Source organism: Cydia splendana, chromosome 17 (assembly GCF_910591565.1).
Source record: "Cydia splendana chromosome 17, ilCydSple1.2, whole genome shotgun sequence".
Taxonomy (NCBI): Eukaryota; Metazoa; Arthropoda; class Insecta; order Lepidoptera; family Tortricidae; genus Cydia; species Cydia splendana.
The window spans coordinates 15409755-15429008 of NC_085976.1; the positions used below are offsets into that span (position 1 = coordinate 15409755).

General features: G+C 36.8%; 1 protein-coding gene across 2 annotated transcripts in view; it reads right to left on the reverse strand.

The window, feature by feature from the left end:
• The window catches only part of LOC134798926 (uncharacterized), an 80921-nt gene that overhangs the window by 46417 nt on the left and 15250 nt on the right, over window positions 1-19254 (reverse strand). The window contains exons 6-8 of one of the 2 annotated variants that reach the window (XM_063771356.1): window positions 17056-17109; window positions 11019-11114; window positions 5633-5774 (exon numbers count right to left, since the gene is read on the reverse strand). In XM_063771356.1, coding sequence (XP_063627426.1) covers window positions 5633-5774; window positions 11019-11114; window positions 17056-17109 — 292 coding nt within the window. The remainder of the gene's footprint in view (window positions 1-5632; window positions 5775-11018; window positions 11115-17055; window positions 17110-19254) is intronic. The other variant, XM_063771357.1, reaches the window with a different exon arrangement.

Here is a 19254-nt window from a genome sequence, read left to right on the forward strand (position 1 = left end):
GGACTTCTTCGGAGAAACCGAGGGCTTTGCCTGTGCAATTGCGGACGAAGTGATGATGACGAACAACTATCGGAAATATATCCTGAAGGACGGTACGGTCGACATTTGTCGGGCATGCCGCCGTCCCGGAGAGTCACTCAGGCATATCATTTCCGGTTGTTCTCATCTTGCTAACGGCGAGTACTTGCACAGACATAATCTCGTAGCCAGGATTATCCACCAGCAACTTGCTCTTCTATATGGCCTTGTGGACCGCGAAGTACCGTACTACAAGTACTTACCTGCGCCTGTTCTCGAGAATGGTCGTGCCACGCTCTATTGGGATCGATCTATCATCACAGACATGACTATTGTAGCCAATAAGCCTAACATTGTGATAATAGATCGATCGCAACGTCGGGCCGTGCTCGTTGACATCACCATCCCCCATGATGAGAATCTCGTGAAGGCCGAGAAGGACAAGTCCAGTAAGTACCTAGACTTGGCTCACGAGATAACCGCCATGTGGGATGTTGATTCGACGATCATTGTCCCGATAGTCGTTTCAGTGAACGGTCTAATAGCGAAGAGTCTCGACCAACATTTTGAGAGACTCTCGCTAGGTGGTTGGATCAAGGGTCAGATGCAGAAGGCGGTGATCTTGGACACGGCGCGGATAGTCCGCCGGTTCCTCTCTCTGCAGCCCTGACCACCGGTAGCTTGGGCCTTGCCCCGCTGCTGGCGGCACCCTAGGTTAGGTTTTTTATAATGTGTTTATATATATTTTTTATCGTTTTGTAAGTGTTTTTATATTTTACTTTTATATTCATATTATAAATAACCTAACTTCTAACTTCTTAAGACGAAAAATAAATAAAGAGAATAATAATTAAAAAAAACATACAATCGAATTGATAACCTCCTCCTTTGGGATTTGGAAGTCGGTTAAAAATAATGTATAATTGTTATTTGTAGTTTTCATGGTGTGGTTCTTGTTCGGGTTCGGGATCCTATTGATTATATTTATTTGGATTTTGTATTCGAATACCAACGTAAACATGGCGGCAGCTAGGCGGATACAGTTGCTGCAGATGAAATTTTTCGGTTGCGATAGATTTGTTAAATGCACGGTATAACAACAAAAGGTTGTTGGCGGATCGTTTGTTGCACAATTTGTTAAGTGCAACTCATGTCACCACTAAAGGGGCAAGTGGTTTAAAAATGTTTTTAAATACTTTGATTGAAAACACAAAGGCCTTGGAAAATATGCAGTTTTCTGTTGATTCGTGGTGCTATTTGCTGTTTTATATTAATTTTCAAAAGTTAGACGGCAACTTGAAGAAACATTTTGAAGACAAGCACGCCGATATAGAGTTACCCACATTCTCGGACCTTATAAAGTTTTTGGAAACCGAAATACGGATTCTGGAATCCAGTGCCGAGCCACAGGCCGGTACATCAGCGGGAAGGCGTAGTGGAAGTGGACAGAGCCATGCGGTAAAGGCTCATGCGGCATTCGAGGGTGCGGGTTCGGCGTCGTCGTGTCGACTGTGCGGAAAAAGCGGACACTTCGTAAATTCGTAAATTTTAACAGGCTAATTTATGTGATGTGGTAATAATGGCCACCATAATAAAGTAACGAATATGCCCGATTCGCAAATTTGCTATGGCTACTTTGTGGTTATACCTATTTGCCACCATATTAGATTAACGAATGAGCAGTTTCGCAATTATGCTAAAGGTTATGAATGTAGATAAATATTAAATGCCACCATAGTAAACTGATATATGTGCCAGATTCGCAAATTTGCTGTAGTCTACTTATGTGGTTGAGTAATAGTTGCCACCATAGTAAAATAACGAATGTGCAGATCCGCAATTATGCTATAGTTTATTAATATGAATGAGGAATAAATGCCACCATAGGGGTCATCCATTAATTACGTCACACGTTTAGGGGGAGGGAGGGGTCAAGAAAATGTGACATGTTGTGACATGGGGGAGGGGGGAGTCACAAACATTGTGACGTCACTTTAATTTCATCAGTAACCGAAAATTAATTTATATTTTTTTATTCGCTGTACAGTTAAATAATGAGTGTTTGGAAGTAATTTTCGTTCCTAATTGGTTTTGTGTTACAAAATTACTGATATTTCTTTTACCAAAAATATTATTTCATTAAAAAAAATAATGCCGAGTTACTATTACCGATTTCGTTGAAAACAAAATTGCCTAAAATGTGACGTCACACCAGGTGGGGAGGGATTTGGAAAATGTGACCAAGTGTGACAAGGAGGGGGGGAGGGGTCAAAAAACCTAGAAATTCGTGTGACGTAATTAATGGATGATCCCATAGTAAACTACCGTATTTGCCAGATTCGCGAGTTTGCTATAGGCTAATCGTACCGGTCAATAATAATTGCCACCATAGAAAGTTAACGAAAATGGCAGATTCGTTAGTTATTTACTGGCGTCATAACTTTATCTACACTTCGCAAGTCTACCATGGGGTAAAAGAAATATAAATTAACAGATTGGTACAATGGTAACTCTGGACGCTTAAAAGATAGAAGTCTGAAAATTGGTCACATTGTGCATTGTCATATTTGGTACAGAATTACATCAATAACTCAATTTTGACAAATTTACAGTTATGTTAGTTTAGCATGGGGGCGACGTTATAACAAGAACTGTTACATTTCGATCTTCCGGCAACTGGTTCAGATCGTGAACAACGTTTGACGTCACCTCGTCCTCTCCAAGTGCTCCTATTGTGAGTGCACCTTTGGCCAGCGGCAATCCAGGAAGTGCTGTCCCTGGAATCACTGGACTAATGGCATCACAGGTCAACAAACCTGATATGTATCAGCGGAAGGTGCTACTTGCGACGGCAGTAATAAGAGTACTGGACAGCAGCGGAAACTTCCAGGAGGCGCGGGCCTTACTGGATGGAGGAAGCGAGAGCACATTTATATCGGAGTCTTGCGTGCAGAAGTTGGGCTTAAAACTGAACTGTACTCCTATAAGCGGTTTTAGGGGGGCAGTTAATTTAACCATGGCACCTAGGCTGACGGATCAGCCTGTGCTAGTGACCACGGCTACAGTCTTAAATAAAGTTACCCTTAACCTGCCGGGATATTCGTTGCCAGCCCAATTAGCGGATAATTATCGGGGACTGTATCTTGCGGATGAACAGTTCTTTGTCAGTCGACAGATTGATATTTTAATAGGCGAAGATATACTTGGTGACATTATACTCAGCGGACGTATTAAAATCAATGATCACATTCCACGGGTAACGAAAACGGTGTTCGGCTACGCGTTGTCGGGTCCAGTCACTATTGCTGCGTCCCCTCAAGTTTCCTGTGCGTCCCAGGTCTTCTTCGGTAGTACAAGTACAGATCGGATTTTAGAGTGGTTCTGGGAAGTGGAGGACATTCCAGTTAATATAGAAAGCCCCAAGGATCTGGAATGTGAGAAGATGTTTAAGGAAACCCATCGACGGGGTGAAGAGGGCAAATATTCGGCACGGTTGCCTTTTTTATCTGATGCCCCTGAGATCGGAAATACTGTGCCAATAGCCATGAAGCGGTTCTTGGCTATGGAGAGGTGGCTCATCGTGAACGATAACGAGGCTTTTAGAAATAAGTATGTTGGATTTATGCGGGAGTATTTGGAGACTGGACACATGTCTTTGTGTAATGGGGAACCAAAGGACTATACAAGTGGTAGCTATATCATACCACATCATGGAATTTTTAAGGCGGATTCTGATAAAATTCGTGTTGTTTTTTATGCTAGCTGTGCATCAGCTAACGGAGTCGCCCTAAATGATTGTTTACATGCGGGCCCAAAGCTACAGCGAGACATCGCAGAAATAATATGTAGATTTAGGCTACATCGATATGTTTTTACAACGGACATCAGGATGATGTTTAGACAGATTTTGATTGCTGATGAGGATCGGCGGTTTCAGCTCATTTTCTGGAGAGAGTCCCCAGACTTACCTTTGCTTGTTTATCGGCTAAATACCGTAACTTACGGCTTGAAGTCGAGCCTCGCGATTCGGATGCTAAGACAACTAGCAGACGACGAGGACACACGGTTTCCTGCAGCGGCACATCTTCTCCGCTCTTCGGTGTATATGGATGACATTTTAGGCGGAGCTGATTCCATAGAAGACGCGAGCAAGTTGAAGCAGGAACTGACGGACTTACTACGCTCTGGCGGTTTTCAGCTTAGTAAGTGGACGTCAAACAGCAAGGAGGTACTAAAGGACATAGAAGAGGAGGCCATTGTAGACGAGAAGGATTTAACACTGGTGTTAAGAAAGAAGAGGACGCGTACGGCGCCTCGTAAGACACTGTAATACCGCCGAGTCGCCTAATTCCTGCTTGCAGATTGCGACACCCTGTGTGTATTTTTCGTGCCTGCATTACACGCCACGGCTGCTAAAGTGGTGGAGTACATATCTACATGAGAAGACCGGATACACGCAGTTTCGATCGCGCCACTACGTGCATTTGGACATTTGATATGATGCGCGTGCAGTGACCGCTGCAGGGGACCATCGAGTGCGCAGACTTTTGGCCGAAGGTTGTAGTGTTTTGGAGGTTCCGCGAATTGGACACAAGTGTAGACGATTCAACGAAGCCACGCCGTTCTGTCGCCATAGCTGAGCCCGTTCTCAATTTTGCGATTTCGAGGTAAATATACCTGTCGCTCTGACGGGGCGTAACCGCGACGTTAGTGCGAAAGGGACAACTGCAGCTTAGGTGAAAAATCCTGCGTAAAAATCTCAAAAATCGAGGTTTCGTACTCGACTGTTTCCTCCACCAAAACATAACCAATCGTAACCAAATTTGCAAATCTAAATGATTATGAAATTATCTGTGTCGGACCGTTTTGATTTTTTGGCTAATTGATATCAGTTTTGAATACCACGCCTCTCATTGCGGCATAGTCAATTAGGCCATTTTGGCCATTTTTGAAGGGCTCTAGCGCCTAATAAAACAAAAATATCAAGCAAAGCATAACGGTCTGACACAGATATTGATAATATTAATCTGTGTTGAAAAAATCATTGCTCTAACTTCAAAAACCACGGAGGTAACAGTCGAGTATTTTTGTATGGAGAAATGACTATTGGCTCTTAATTTATATCGAATTGAAACCGTACTGAATGTCATGTACAAAATGTATTTATAGAATTCCTGTAAATCGGAAAAAAACGTGGAATACGGTAATCCCATTGCCTGTCTGAGTAATGAACTAACATATTCAATTTAGTGTAATTATATTCTTTACCTGGCAAAGGGTGATATGCCACCCACATAGTATATCGTATAACATAGTCAGATTTCTCAAAGGAGAGATGGTTGAGAGCAAGTCTTTATAGTTAGCTTTTTAAACTACTCATAGTTGTAGGTTGAGCTCAATAACAATGTTATTCCATGATACAACAAGACAAATAACCGGGCAATGTGCGCAATAGCTACCAAATAGGTAGTCAAACTCTAACTAGGCAATGGTATGATGTCATCCCACATCCTAATTCTGGTTATATTACAAAAATACACGATTGGTTGGCATATCACCCTTTGCCTGGTAAAGGGATAAGTTTACTTTAGTTCCATAATGTTTAAATATTTACCACGGTTGCATTCTTTTGCGATTTGGTAAAATTGAGTTTCTTGGTTGTTTATGATCATATCTGTAGGAATTGCCATCTGTATATTTATCACATTCATGTATTCTGTCCCTTTACTCTCCACGTACCATCCGCGTTCATCTATCTGCAAAGTACAAACTAAGTATAAGAAGCTATTAGAATTAAACCCAAAATACAGTGAAACCTGGTTAATTGGCACCTGGATAAATGGGAAACCTCAATAAGTGTAACCAAAGGTCCGGTCCCGGTCCCTTGAGACTAAAAAGCCTCTATAATTGAAATTTTGGAACCTCTATTACCTAATTGCAATTTCGATGTTAGTCCTTTTCTTAATTTTGCCTCTGTAATTGACTACATCGCAACTAAGACCTCTATAATTGAAACTGTGCTAAAAAAATCTGTTATTTTAGCTGTTCTCATTACCTCTATTATTGAAACGAGTCTTCCTTTAATTCTCTGTAATTGAAATAATGTAGTGACCAGAAACAATACTTTTATTGCAATGATAATTTTATTTATAATCTTTAAGTAAATAATACCAGGTTTAATTTTTTGGGTATTTATTGGGTATCTATCACAGCCTGTAGTAGGTGAAATAGTTTTGTATAAATCAAAAACATAGTATGCTTACATTCCAATAAAACTTTCTTCTACAATTCAAGGGAAAAAATTTAAAACCTAAACGATTATAAGACAATAAAGTAGTAATTAATGTGGTGTAGAAGTGTAATATAGTGTAATGTAGTCTATAATATTTAGACTAGAAACCCAGAAAGTAAGCTTGTAAATCTACTTACAATGGGTTATTTGCACTTCCATAAATGAAATTTGTCAGAACGCAACCTTTGTTAATGAGAACCTCTATAATTGAAACCACGATTATTTGAAACTCGTTAATTGACACGACCTGCTTAAATGAAAAACCTAGTTAATTGACAAAAAACTGCTGGTCCCTTGAGATTTCAATTATCCAGGTTTCACTGTATTACTTTGCTAATCTGCGAAGAGATAACGTGCTAGTCAATCAGTGCTAACCCGTTATACTTACTTGCATATTTATTATATGCAATTAAAGTCACATTTTAATTCTTTTCACATTTTAATTTATATCGATCTATATTTAAAAATACGCTTACTACGGCTAAGAGACTACATATTAAAAATTGTATTAAAAAAGCTAAAAATACGGGTTCAAATACGGGGTAATGTGGCTTCTAGGGGGTATTGAGTAACAAAATCTGTAACACGCATTTTGTACTCTTTGTATTAAGCGACGAGTTTTATGTTGCAGGCGTGGTCCATAAACTATATCACCATAATTCAATTTTGAAAGAATCAGCGATTCACATAAAGTAATGCGGACGTTCTCACTCAAAAGATTTCGGATCTGGTATAAAACCTTTAGGCGAAAGAAACATGACCTCACCAGTTCACCTACGTGTTTCTCAAACCTCAACTGACTATCAAGCACTACGCCTAAGTTTCTAGCCTCTTCTACGCGATCGATTGCAGAGCCTCTGCTGCTTAATTGAGGATCACAGTCCAGAATACGAGTAATCTGTGTTTTGGTGCCCATAATCATGTACTTCGTTTTAAGAGGATTTAATAACAAACAGTTTCTTTCAGCCCAGGATGATATGTTTTCGAGGTCTTCTTTAATTTTAAAGATTGAATTGGCAAAGTCATTACAGCGATCTGAGTAATACAATTGAACGTCATCTGCGTATAAATGATATTTGCAGTGCTTGATAACATTAGTTATATCGGCGCTATAAATTATGAACAATAAAGGACCAAGTATCGAGCCTTGAGGGACACCACGAGTTACCGGTCTAGCATCAGATACCAAAAAAGTGCCCTCTTCTTTACATATTTTGACTGACTGAGTACGCCCATCGAGGTAACTTTTGAACCACGACAGTGACTTTGTATCTACGCCATAATATTTTAATTTTGAAAGCATTAAATCAATATTTATGCAGTCGAAAGCACGAGAAAAATCCAATAGCACTAAACAAGTCCCTTTCCCTGAGTCTTGTTCTGTAATAATATTATCCACAACGTCTGTCAAGGCAGTCACAGTCCCCATACCTTTGCGAAAACCTGACTGTAATTGAGGCAGAATATTGTTACCCTCTACATATTTATATAACTGGTCATAAACAGCTTTTTCCAGTATCTTTGAGAGGAAAGGCAATATACTTATAGGTCTAAGGTCATTGAGTTCTCGAGCGTTATCCATTTTAGGTATAGGTGTAACTAAGGCAGATTTCCACAAAGCAGGCACCTCGCCTGTCAGTATAGACCGATTAATGATTGCCGTAATCACTTGCAAGGTGCGCGGAAGGGTGAGTAGCACCATATCTCGACTAATTGCATCTACACCAACTGAATTGGTAGTAATGGACCGTATATATTTCCCTACTTCGTTCTCATTCACTGGTTCCAAGTTAAACAAAGTATGACCATAGCGCCGAGTTTCAAAGAATAACTGGGTGTAAAACGCAACCTTGTCATTCCCAGGAACATTTAGAAAATTGTCATTGATCACATTTGGGTCATTGAAATTACAAGGAAGACTATTATCTCGACTGTTAAAATCTGTCAAAACAGTTTTTTTAAGGTTTTTCCAGAGTGACTTGGAATTTTTGTAATAAGAATTGATATGGTGATTGTAATAGGCTTGTTTTTCATTAAATATACTTTGAGTTACAAGTTTCTTTAATTCACTATAGCGTTAAACACCTTAATGATTGTAATTTCTTGTCTATACATCAACATGGGTTCTGTAAAAATAGGAATACAATATCAGCTATGGTGGGTTTAGTTACAGAGGTAATTGACAACCTCAATCAAGGTGATAAATGTGCAGGCATATTCTGTGATCTGAGTAAAGCCTTTGATTGTGTAGATCACAGAATATTAATTAGTAAACTAGATTACTATGGAGTTCGTGGTTCTGTACTAGATTTGTTTACATCTTATCTTAGCAGTCGTACTCAGTATGTCGAAATTAAAAATGTCAACGAATCTGGAAGCGAAGTACTCAATAAATCAGAACATAGATTGTTAAAGTGCGGCGTCCCTCAAGGCTCAGTACTTGGGCCGCTGCTGTTTATTATTTTCATTAACGACTTGCCGGACTGTCTGCCTTGCGGGACCCCGTATCTGTATGCAGACGACACTAGTATCATTATAAAAGGCAATACCTTTGATGAACTGGGCCAAAAAGCTAAGCTGTGTTGGGATAGTATAGATAACTGGTTTAAGGCTAATGGCTTGCAATTAAACTTGAACAAAAGTAATTATATCACTTTCAGACGAGCAGTACATACGTCTGATTATTCCATTGATCTGCCGATCAAATCCTCACAGTAATAGCCCTGTACATATATCACATTTGTATTTATGTGTATAAAAATATTGACTCATTTAAACTCACATGCCAAGGAATGAATTACCCACTAAGGCGCAGAATGCAACTAGCACTACCGCCGTCAAATTATACACATTTTAAAAATAGTATTTGTCGAGTATCATTAAACATTTTTAACGAACTAGATGACGACATAAAGACATCTGAAAATGTACAACTATTTAGTAAAAAACTTAAAAACTATCTTATGTGTAGGCCCTTTTACAGCCTGAACGAATATTATACTCGATTTTTTGACTAAATTTTTTGACTAAATTATTTTACTCAATTTTAATTAATTTCATATTTTGACATATTTGAAATCCTTCTTTTTGACACTATTATTGTATGAAATTCTGTACCAAATTATAACTATTTTGACATCTCTCTTTATTTATACAACTAATTTAAGCAATCGAATTTATGTGTTAACTGTTGGTAATGTATTATTTCTTGATCTCTTTTTGTCTGTTTTTTTTTTATGTTTTTATGTGATATTTTATTATTGTATTTGCATGGCTTTTGTCTATATTAGCAAATAAAGAACTGAATACTGAAAAGTTCCCACCTTCCCACCGCAAAAAGAAATACGCAAATAAATATAACAAACCACCACCAAAAGAACAATACTCGACACGTGTTTCGCCTCTCTACGAGACATCCTCAGGAGATGTTGACGGTCTGACGCCCGGCAACGGAAAACGGACGGATGGATTAGCAAAGTAATATTTTGGTTATAATTAATATGGATTTCCGCAAAGTAACGCCTGAATCTATTTAGCTATTAGAGCCAATATGCCAATTTATGACACTAATATAATTACTTTATACCTCGCGCATCCATGGAATGATGATCCCTATGACAGTTCCTGCAAGTCGCTTTAGGATACGATTAATTTAAGGAATAACTGAAGAAATGTTTATTCAAAAAATATATTTTACTTATAAAAAAATAAAAAAGGGGATATCCACTTTATAAATGGAATTCATTAATAAAGTGACTACGCATTTTTGCAGCTCGCTTTACACCCAGCATCCAATGCCTATTTATGGAATTCAGTCATAATGGCTCCTCTACAAGATGGCCCAGCGCTGCGCTAGCGCTCGGCCAGCGAGATGGCCAAGCGATGGTTGGAAGGCAACTACACGATGGCGACATTCAGTTATGATGTATCCGGTGTCCAAGATGGACGTGGAAGCATTAGCCGTTGCAGCAATTTATCTATACGCCACGTACCAATATTTTCTTCAAGAAAAAAAAAATGGCGTAGAAGCTGCAGGAGTTTTTTGATGATACCTACTTCCCGAAAAAAAAAATGAGTACCTATTAGATTTTATTAAATAATTAAATTAATTAAATATCTTTTTTAATTTCATGTTACCTTATAATTTGCTTAAATTATTTTATAGCATAATTATAATTTTTATTTAATTTTGTTACTAGCTTACCAACATAGCTATGCAAATTGTGAAATGTACTCGTAGGTACTTACTATGTGTAGTTAGATATGTATCTAATATTCATTTATTTAACTATTAGTATGTATTGTTATGTTTATTTATTTAATTTGTAAATGTACTGTCTGCGTAAATTTCCTATTCCTTCATTACTTCCATAATGAGGACACGTACTCGTTATTTCTAATAATAAAAAAAACCGTAAATTGATACTGAGCACAAACGTCTACACTCGACCGCGTTCGAGCACGCACTGTGGATTGGGCCACGTGTAGATGCGTACCGCCATCGCTGGCCCACTACCTTTGATGTGCGGACGAAAAACCGACACCGCGGCCATCTCATTCCATTTCGCCGCGCCATAAGCCATCCGATACCACTATCCTCTCTACACGTTGGCCCATCATATTGGGCCAATATGATGGGCCATCGTGTAGAGGAACCATAAAGTGCCCATGCACATCCGTGATTTATAAAAAAAACATCAGAACTTACAATTCCTAATTTCTCCATCTGACACAGCTTCAAACAAGTCTTGTTTGTTGTTTCGCGGCAATTTTCTTTAACCTCTTTTAATATTTCGAATGTTATCTTAAAATAACCGGAAAATAATTAGTGTATGAGGAAAATTATAAACGAGACTTAATAGAAACCTATGTAAATAGAAACCCGATGATGTTTATTTATGACTCGAGTCTACAATTTATATAAGTATTTTTCATCACACTTGCGAAGAAAATAAGTTTTGGCAATAATTTAAGTTTTTTTGGACAAGCTTTTATTGCTGAGTTGCTGACTGTACTTTATTTTCACAGGCAATATAATTGCTTACATGTATGTACATATCAGGTCTTCCAGTAACAATTGTTTCAATACATACATGCTACCCATATCGGGTGTGGCAATGACAGATGCTTATAAATCATTAAGTACGCTTAATAATAATTCCTATACATATTACAAATTAAGTTTTCTTTATGGCAAATGAATATTCATTTATCTTGTAGGAACTCTTCCTACTGTATAATAACAGTTGTGTGTTAGCAACAACTTTAACAGTTTCATACTAATAATAATCATCGAGAAAATTCTTACAACCCCAAACACAATTAGATTGCGTTGTTTTATCACAGAGTTCCTATGGCCACCTCCTGTCTCCATCATCAGATCAGCTCGATGGTACCTACCATTATATTGCATTGTCACCCGACTTACATATGCATGATGCAACTTTTCGACTTCATCGGAAACCGGGAAGTGGGTCAAATTTAACTTGCAAGATTTGATTACAGAACCACACACAGACAGACAACGGGACAGGTGAAACTAAGTAAAAGCTTCTAAGATAAAGCTTTATGCAAAATATAGGTGAGTTCGACTAAGATCGGACACCGGGTAAGATCGTATGATTCAAATTTCCGCCTGTTGCGGGGCTTTATTTTAATCCGCTCTTTTGTCCTGCACGGCGGGTTCGGGCCGCACTTGTCGCTCCTAAGTGCAAACGTCCAAAAAATTACATTTTATTTTTTGTCCGAAAATACCCTTCGCTAGTTTTCTTGAATAACTGGCAAGTTGAAGCGTTATTTGTTTCTTTTACAGATTGCGTGTTATTTTTATTAAATTTGTGACAAATCTGTATATTTGGAATTTTGATACGATGCCTGTAGGCCGAGATCTGGTCTTATCCGAAGTGGTAAAAAGTCGGATGCTAATCATCCGATTCCAATAAAGCTCCCAAATCATCTTATATTGATCGCTATACTAAACTAAGTAACGCCACATACTTAATTGATCTCTAATACTTAAACAAATATGTTTCTATCTTTATAAATAATAAAAACGCAGACTGATTAAAAATGGTCGTATTCATTCCTCCACTTTCATATTATTTTATCTTTAAATGCACTATTTGTAACCTTTTAGGGTTCCGTACCTCGAAAGGAAAAAACGGAACCCTTATAGGATCACTCGTGCGTCTGTCTGTCTGTCCGTCTGTCACAGCCTATTTTCTCGGAAACTACTGGACCAATTAAGTTGAAATTTAGTACACATATGTAAATTAGTGACCCAAAGATGGATATGTTTTTTTTATAATTTTAAAATACATAGGTTCGAGGTTATTTAAGAAAAGGGACAAAAAATGACCATTCCCCCCCTTTTATCTCCGAAACTAGTGGGTCTAAAATTTTGAAAAAAATACACAAAATAGTTCTTAACCTGTAGATAACAGGAAAACCTATAAGAAATGTGCAGTCAAGCGTGAGTCGGACTTATGTACGGAACCCTAGAAACGCGAGTCCGACTCGCACTTGGCCGGTTTTTTTGAACCTACCACGCTTATGGTGTCAATGAACCACGTGGTTCATTGACCCCACGTCTAAAGTTTGACAACCATAATTTTGTGAATATTGAGCGCATGGTGTAAGATCGGACAGAAAAAATGCAAAAAAAAAAAAAATCGGGTCGGATATGATAGCCCGAATTACTGCTAGGCCAATTCTTCTATATATTAATCAGTGGGTAAAACCGGTTATTTTGCAATAGTAAACTCTACGGTATCGGTACCGGCAATAGGGTCGAACTTATAGGCCTGTCCGTTCTTACACCACCAGGTAAAAAAAATATGCTGTCAATTTATTATGTCTCCTATATTTAAACACTCATTACATGCTCACTATGACGTCTAGAAAGATAATAAAATTCAATTATTAAATATAGAGCATTTCATTATAAATTATCAATTCTGTACTTAAATCATGTCCGTACCCTATCCACAAGCTGAGAAAAAAAATCCAACATCATCTCAACCCACCTAAAAACGGCCGAAACTTTGCCGAACTCACTTATGTTTCAATGCGATAAAATAACAGATATCGCCCGCCATTTTTTTTATACAGGGTGTTTTAGTCACCTGCAATAATTTAGGTATGGGGTAAATTTATATAGGTATAGGTCATACTCAGCAACTTTTACTATAGGACCAACCCCGACGCGAAAAAAAAACTTTCCCATACAAAATATCAACATCAGCTCAGCCAAAATTTAAATTTAAATTTCTTTATTTTTCAATTTAGGCATTAACATAGTGCACCTAGGAATGTCAAAAAAGTACAGTTGTACAGAATCAAATTAAACATTCCAAAAAATCACAACATACATTAAATACATAGGTATTAGGAACACATAACGTAATTGGTATACATTGTACCTACTTAGAAAATAAAGAATTACAAATAAAATCTGTTTTAATTATTTAACAAACTAAACATTTCAATTAATCTAAACAAACACATTAAATACACAGCCATTAAAACATATAACGTAACTGGTAATACATACATTGTAGGAAATACAGAATTATAAATAAAGGTAGTTTCAATTATTTAACCGTTACTTGATTTGTCACTTAAGTACATTTTCCATACATCTCTTTCTGTGACGAAGTCCGTAACTTTATAATATGCCCTAGCAATGAGTGCTCGTTTTACAATGGTTTTAAATTTTGCATCTGTGAGCTCACAATTTTCTAAAGGAATTTTGTTGTAAAACTTTGTACAATTTCCCAAGAAGGTTTTTTTTTGTTTTAACAAGTCTATAGGAAGAAACTTAAAGCTTTAAAATGTATGAAACAGCCAATTCAGCATACATCCACAATTTAAAATTGTGTATTTAAATAAAATATTTTTTTATCAGTCATTCAGATATGAAAACATTCTTTAATGACGAATAAAATGAAATTGTAAACATTTGTATTTTGAAGTAACACTCATTTGAAGCTTGATTCTAAACAATTATGGCTGGTATTTAACTGATCACAGATATAGTAAAATTTAACATCAAAAAATACTTTATACCACCAAACATAATAAATGATCACCAAAATTAAAACTCCATTTTAATGTGAAATTATTACCAGATTTTTTACATTTTACAATCCTTTTAAAGAAAATGACGCCAAACTAATCATTACTAACCCAAAAATAGTAAATGATCACCAAATTTGAAACTCCATTTTAATGTGAAGTGATAACCAAATTTTTACACATTGCTATCTTATTAAAGAAAATGACACCAAACTAATAATTGTGAACTCAAAAATAGTAAATGGTCACCAATATTAAAACTTCATTTTAATGTAAAATTATAACCAACATTTTTATATATTGCTATCCTATTAAACCAAATAACCAACGAAATTTTACCACAATTTAATTTAAAATAATGTCATACAAATATTTAAGTAATTCTCGTTATCCTATTAAATAAGTTAATCCACATCATCACCTTTTTCTAGTAGCATTTCGTGTCTGTAAGGGTCGTAGTTCTAACCTAACCCACAGTTCTGATAGCCGGATCTGTGAGGATCGCAGTTCTAACCTAACCAAACCCAATTTTATAGAAGCATTTCTTTTCTCTAAGGGTCGCAGTTCTAACCTAACCTAACCCACTTTTCTAGTAGCATTTCGTTTCATTAAGGGTCGCAATTCTAACATAACCTAACCTGTTCTGATAGAAGAAGAAGGAGAAGAAGAAATACCTACATTTATTTAACATCTGGGTATAGAATAACACACAATACAAACTACACAAACTACTTAGGTTAAAGGTTAACTGGAAGAGATCCCTTGAAGGGATAAGTTCGCCTTTGTACTAATGACGAATGTTATTTTTCCTGTTTTGTTTTGATTTTTGTACAATAAAGTGTTTTACTACTACTACTACTACTTAGATGCTAAACAGGATCCCCACTCAGCATAATGCCACGGCAAGCTATGACGCTGATTTTCAGTGGGTGCCTGATTTAAAACTAATCCACACCTAAACTAAAACTAAACGAAACGAGATAGCGCTTCGTTTCTGTGAGATCGCAGTTCTAACCTAACCTAACCCACTTTTAGTAATAGTAGTAGTAATCACTTTATTGCACACAACACAGATTTACATAATATTTACAGAATAAAGGTACATAGGCGAACTTATCCCTGTAAGGGATCTCTACCAGCTTTTCTATTAGCATTTCGTTTCTGTGACGATCGCAGTTCTAACCTAACCTAACCTACTTTTCTAGTAGCAGTTCGGTTCTGTTAGGATCACAGTTCTAACCTAACTTAACCCATTTTTCTAGTAGCTATCTTTTCTGTGAGGGTCGCGCGTGACTGAATTGAGGATTGAGTCGATCGAGCGCGGCGCGTGCGGTGCTGTATGGGGGATTGAGCGAAAGGGGCTAGTATTTTTGGCATCATTTTACTTTATTCGGTAATAATATATTATTATGTTAACATTTTTTGGTAATCATAGTGGTTTATTTAGGCGAAAATATCGTATTAATTAGCTCTTCAAGATTTGGTGATCATTAATTATATTTGGTATTTGAATACAATTTGAAGTGCAGTCGTGATTAAAACAGCTGGTACTTTTGTAATTTTAGACCTTATTTTTTTGGTGGTCATTATATTTGTAGCCATTGAATATTTTGGATATTTTTAAAAATATTTAATTTAATAGAAGTTTAAAATATATATTTTCTGTGAGAAACTTAATAGTATTAAATTACTATCTATGCAGTGTAATAATTAATAACCCAAATCTTTATATTGGCGCTATAAAGAAATAATCTCAGTAATCTCAGTATTAGATGTTATTGCTTTCTATAATTTCTTTATTAATAAATAACAAAACCTTTTCAAGATTCAGTTTGTGAAAATTGGTAACAATACCATAAGGTTGTTATAATACTCTTATATTTTTATTTTCATCTTTTTTCTTTTTTGTATTTGCACGCACAAATAGCTCTATTTTACTATGTAGAAACTACTCAATACACATTATGTTAAAATATTTTCATTAAGGAAACTGTAAGTCTAGTTTTAAGAAAAGTTCCAGTGTTATATATAAATATAAAAGACTGTTTGTTTCTTAAATAAATAAATAAAAATAAATAAAATATTTTTACACAGTTTTCAATCGTGGCTGAATGGCGAAGATCTGTGCCTTCGATGCCTAACCTGTCAAGAAATGATAATATGGCGGACGAATGTTTGAAATGTCACCGTATTTGATAATAATTTCGCTTATAATACATTTTTAGATTATTCTTCGCAAGTGAGATGAAAAACATTCTGTGTAACTCCGGGGGCAAGAATATTGTAAGCTCGAGTCTACCTATAACTTCCTCCAACCTGCGGCTGTCGGGAATTAAAGGTAGACCTCGCTTACAAAATTTCTCTTACCCCCCACGTTGCACAATGTACTATTATACATAAGAAACACAAGCTCGTTCGATCGTCATACGAAACCGGACAAGGGCGAGTCGGACTCGCCCTCCGAGGGTTCCGTACTTTTTAGTATGTTATAGTGGCAACAGAAATATATCATCTTTAAAAATTTCAACTGTTTAGCTATCACGGTCCATGAGATATAGTCTGGTGACAGACAGACGGACAGTAGGAGTCTTAGTAATAGGGTCCCGTTTTTACCCTTTGGGTACGGAACCCTAAAAAGTGTCCCAAGATGTTTATTTACAATCCATTACCAAGGGTTTCTCTGCGGGCTCCGTCTCCTTCCCGTTGTTGTTGTTATGTAATACCTATAAACATAAAATATATTAACATTATTAACGCATGCTACTTACAAAATATAGAAAACTGGATGTCCCACAAAGTTAACTATATTCAGAAAACCATTTAAATTGAATAAAAAGTTACATAGAGACACAGACAACTCTACTCCCTCTGCCACAAATAGGATAGTTTTACTCCATCTTCGGGTCGAAAGTGTCTTTGTGTGACGTCCGTGTCTTTGAACGGACCAATCACGGCACGGGGCCTCGCTCACCTCGTCCCCCGCACCCCCGTATTTTTGGCAGCATCGGTTTCATGAAATAATTGCTCTAAACTCCGTCTAGAGGATTCCTAATCTATGCATAGAGAAAACCTTTTCTAAAATAATTAATCTGTTTTTAATTCTTAATTTAAAATAAAATACGATTCATTTATTCGCTTTCATTTATTTTAAATAATAATTGCAAGAATTATTCTTATATAGTGAATGGTCCTTATATAGCCACTGCCTTGTTAGCCATACAGAGTAGTTTTAAGGGCAAGTCATGTGCACATCACATTTACACTTGCGTCACAAAATGCAGCACTAACTGCCAGCACTTTCTTGGCTCGCATGGATGTCGGGGCTCGTAAGATTGACCGTTGAATAAATATTTAATTTAAAACCCAAAGGAAAATATATTACATTTGTACTATGAGGGTTCATTCATAGTAATGAATCTTACCCTTAAATGTCATGTAAACTCCCTGCAGGGCAGAGGCCACTTATAAACCACTCGAACGTGCACCAGACGGGCAGAGGGTTCATACGAACCACAAACTTTTAGATCGAATATTTTATCAGAAAACAATAACTAAGGTAAGTTATGACTTACTACACATACATTATCTAATAATCTACCATAAAAATACAAAATAAAATACTTACAGTACTTTTTTTCGGCGTAGCAAACTTATACAGCGGGAGAAACGTACAAAAACTGCCATTTGTTGTCGATTTGAATTTGACAACTAAATTTTCAAAGAAATTTGTTTTGACACCTGTCATTTTTTTAAGTTCCGATATCACACACTTAACACATTCAATACCACTAAGTGCTACGGGTTACGCTCGTAGCGCGTAGCCACGGTTTCGTCGTATGTAGCGCGTAGTCGCTACGAACAGTGTACCCGACAGTCGGGTTCTTGGTGTTGAATGTGTTAATACACTTTACGGCAATGACATTTTGCGGTCGTTGTATTTACTCAGCTCGCCAAAAAAAAAATCATTTGCTATGTGGTACTTCTAGATACACAACCTGTTTAAGGGTTAAATAAATATATATATACAGGGTGTCCCTAGCCATTCGACAAAGCCGGAATGTACATAATAATATGCATTGAGGTATTTAGAACCAGTATACAAAATATCATAACAATCGGTGTAGCGGTTACGACCATTAACAAATTACGATTTTTTTTACTTTGGAGCAACCTGTGTGTAAGTAGCTCCTGAGGCAATAAATAGTATGAAACCTTCTTCGACCGTTTTCATTATTAAAAAAATGACAGGTGTTAAAACAAATTTCTTTGAAAATTTAGTTGTCAAGTTCAAATCGACAACAAATGGCAGTTTTTGTACGTTTCTCCCGCTGTATAAGTTCCCTACGCCCAAAAAAAGTACTGTAAGTATTTTGTTTTGTATTTTTATGGTAGATTATTAGATAATGTATGTGTAGTAAGTCATAACTTACCTTAGTTATTGTTTTCTGATAAAATATTCGATCTAAAAGTTTGTGGTTCGTATGAAACCTCTGCCCGTCTGGGGCACGTTCGAGTGGTTTATAAGTGGCCTCTGCCCTGCACGGAGTTTACATGACATTTAAGGGTAAGATTCATTACTATGAATGAACCCTTATAGTACACAAGTAATATATTTTCCTTTTGTTTTTAAATTAAATATTTATTCAACGGTCAATCTTACGAGCCACGACATCCATGCGGGCCAAGAAAGTGCTGGCAGTTAGTGCAATTTGTGACGCAAGTGTAAATGTGATGTGCACATGACTTGCCCTTAAAACTACTCTGTATGGCTAACAAGGCAGTGGCCATATAAGGACCACGTAGCACCATTGGTCACGAGCAGTGGGCGTATAAAAACCACCGGGTTTATTTATTGAATTAGGGGTAAT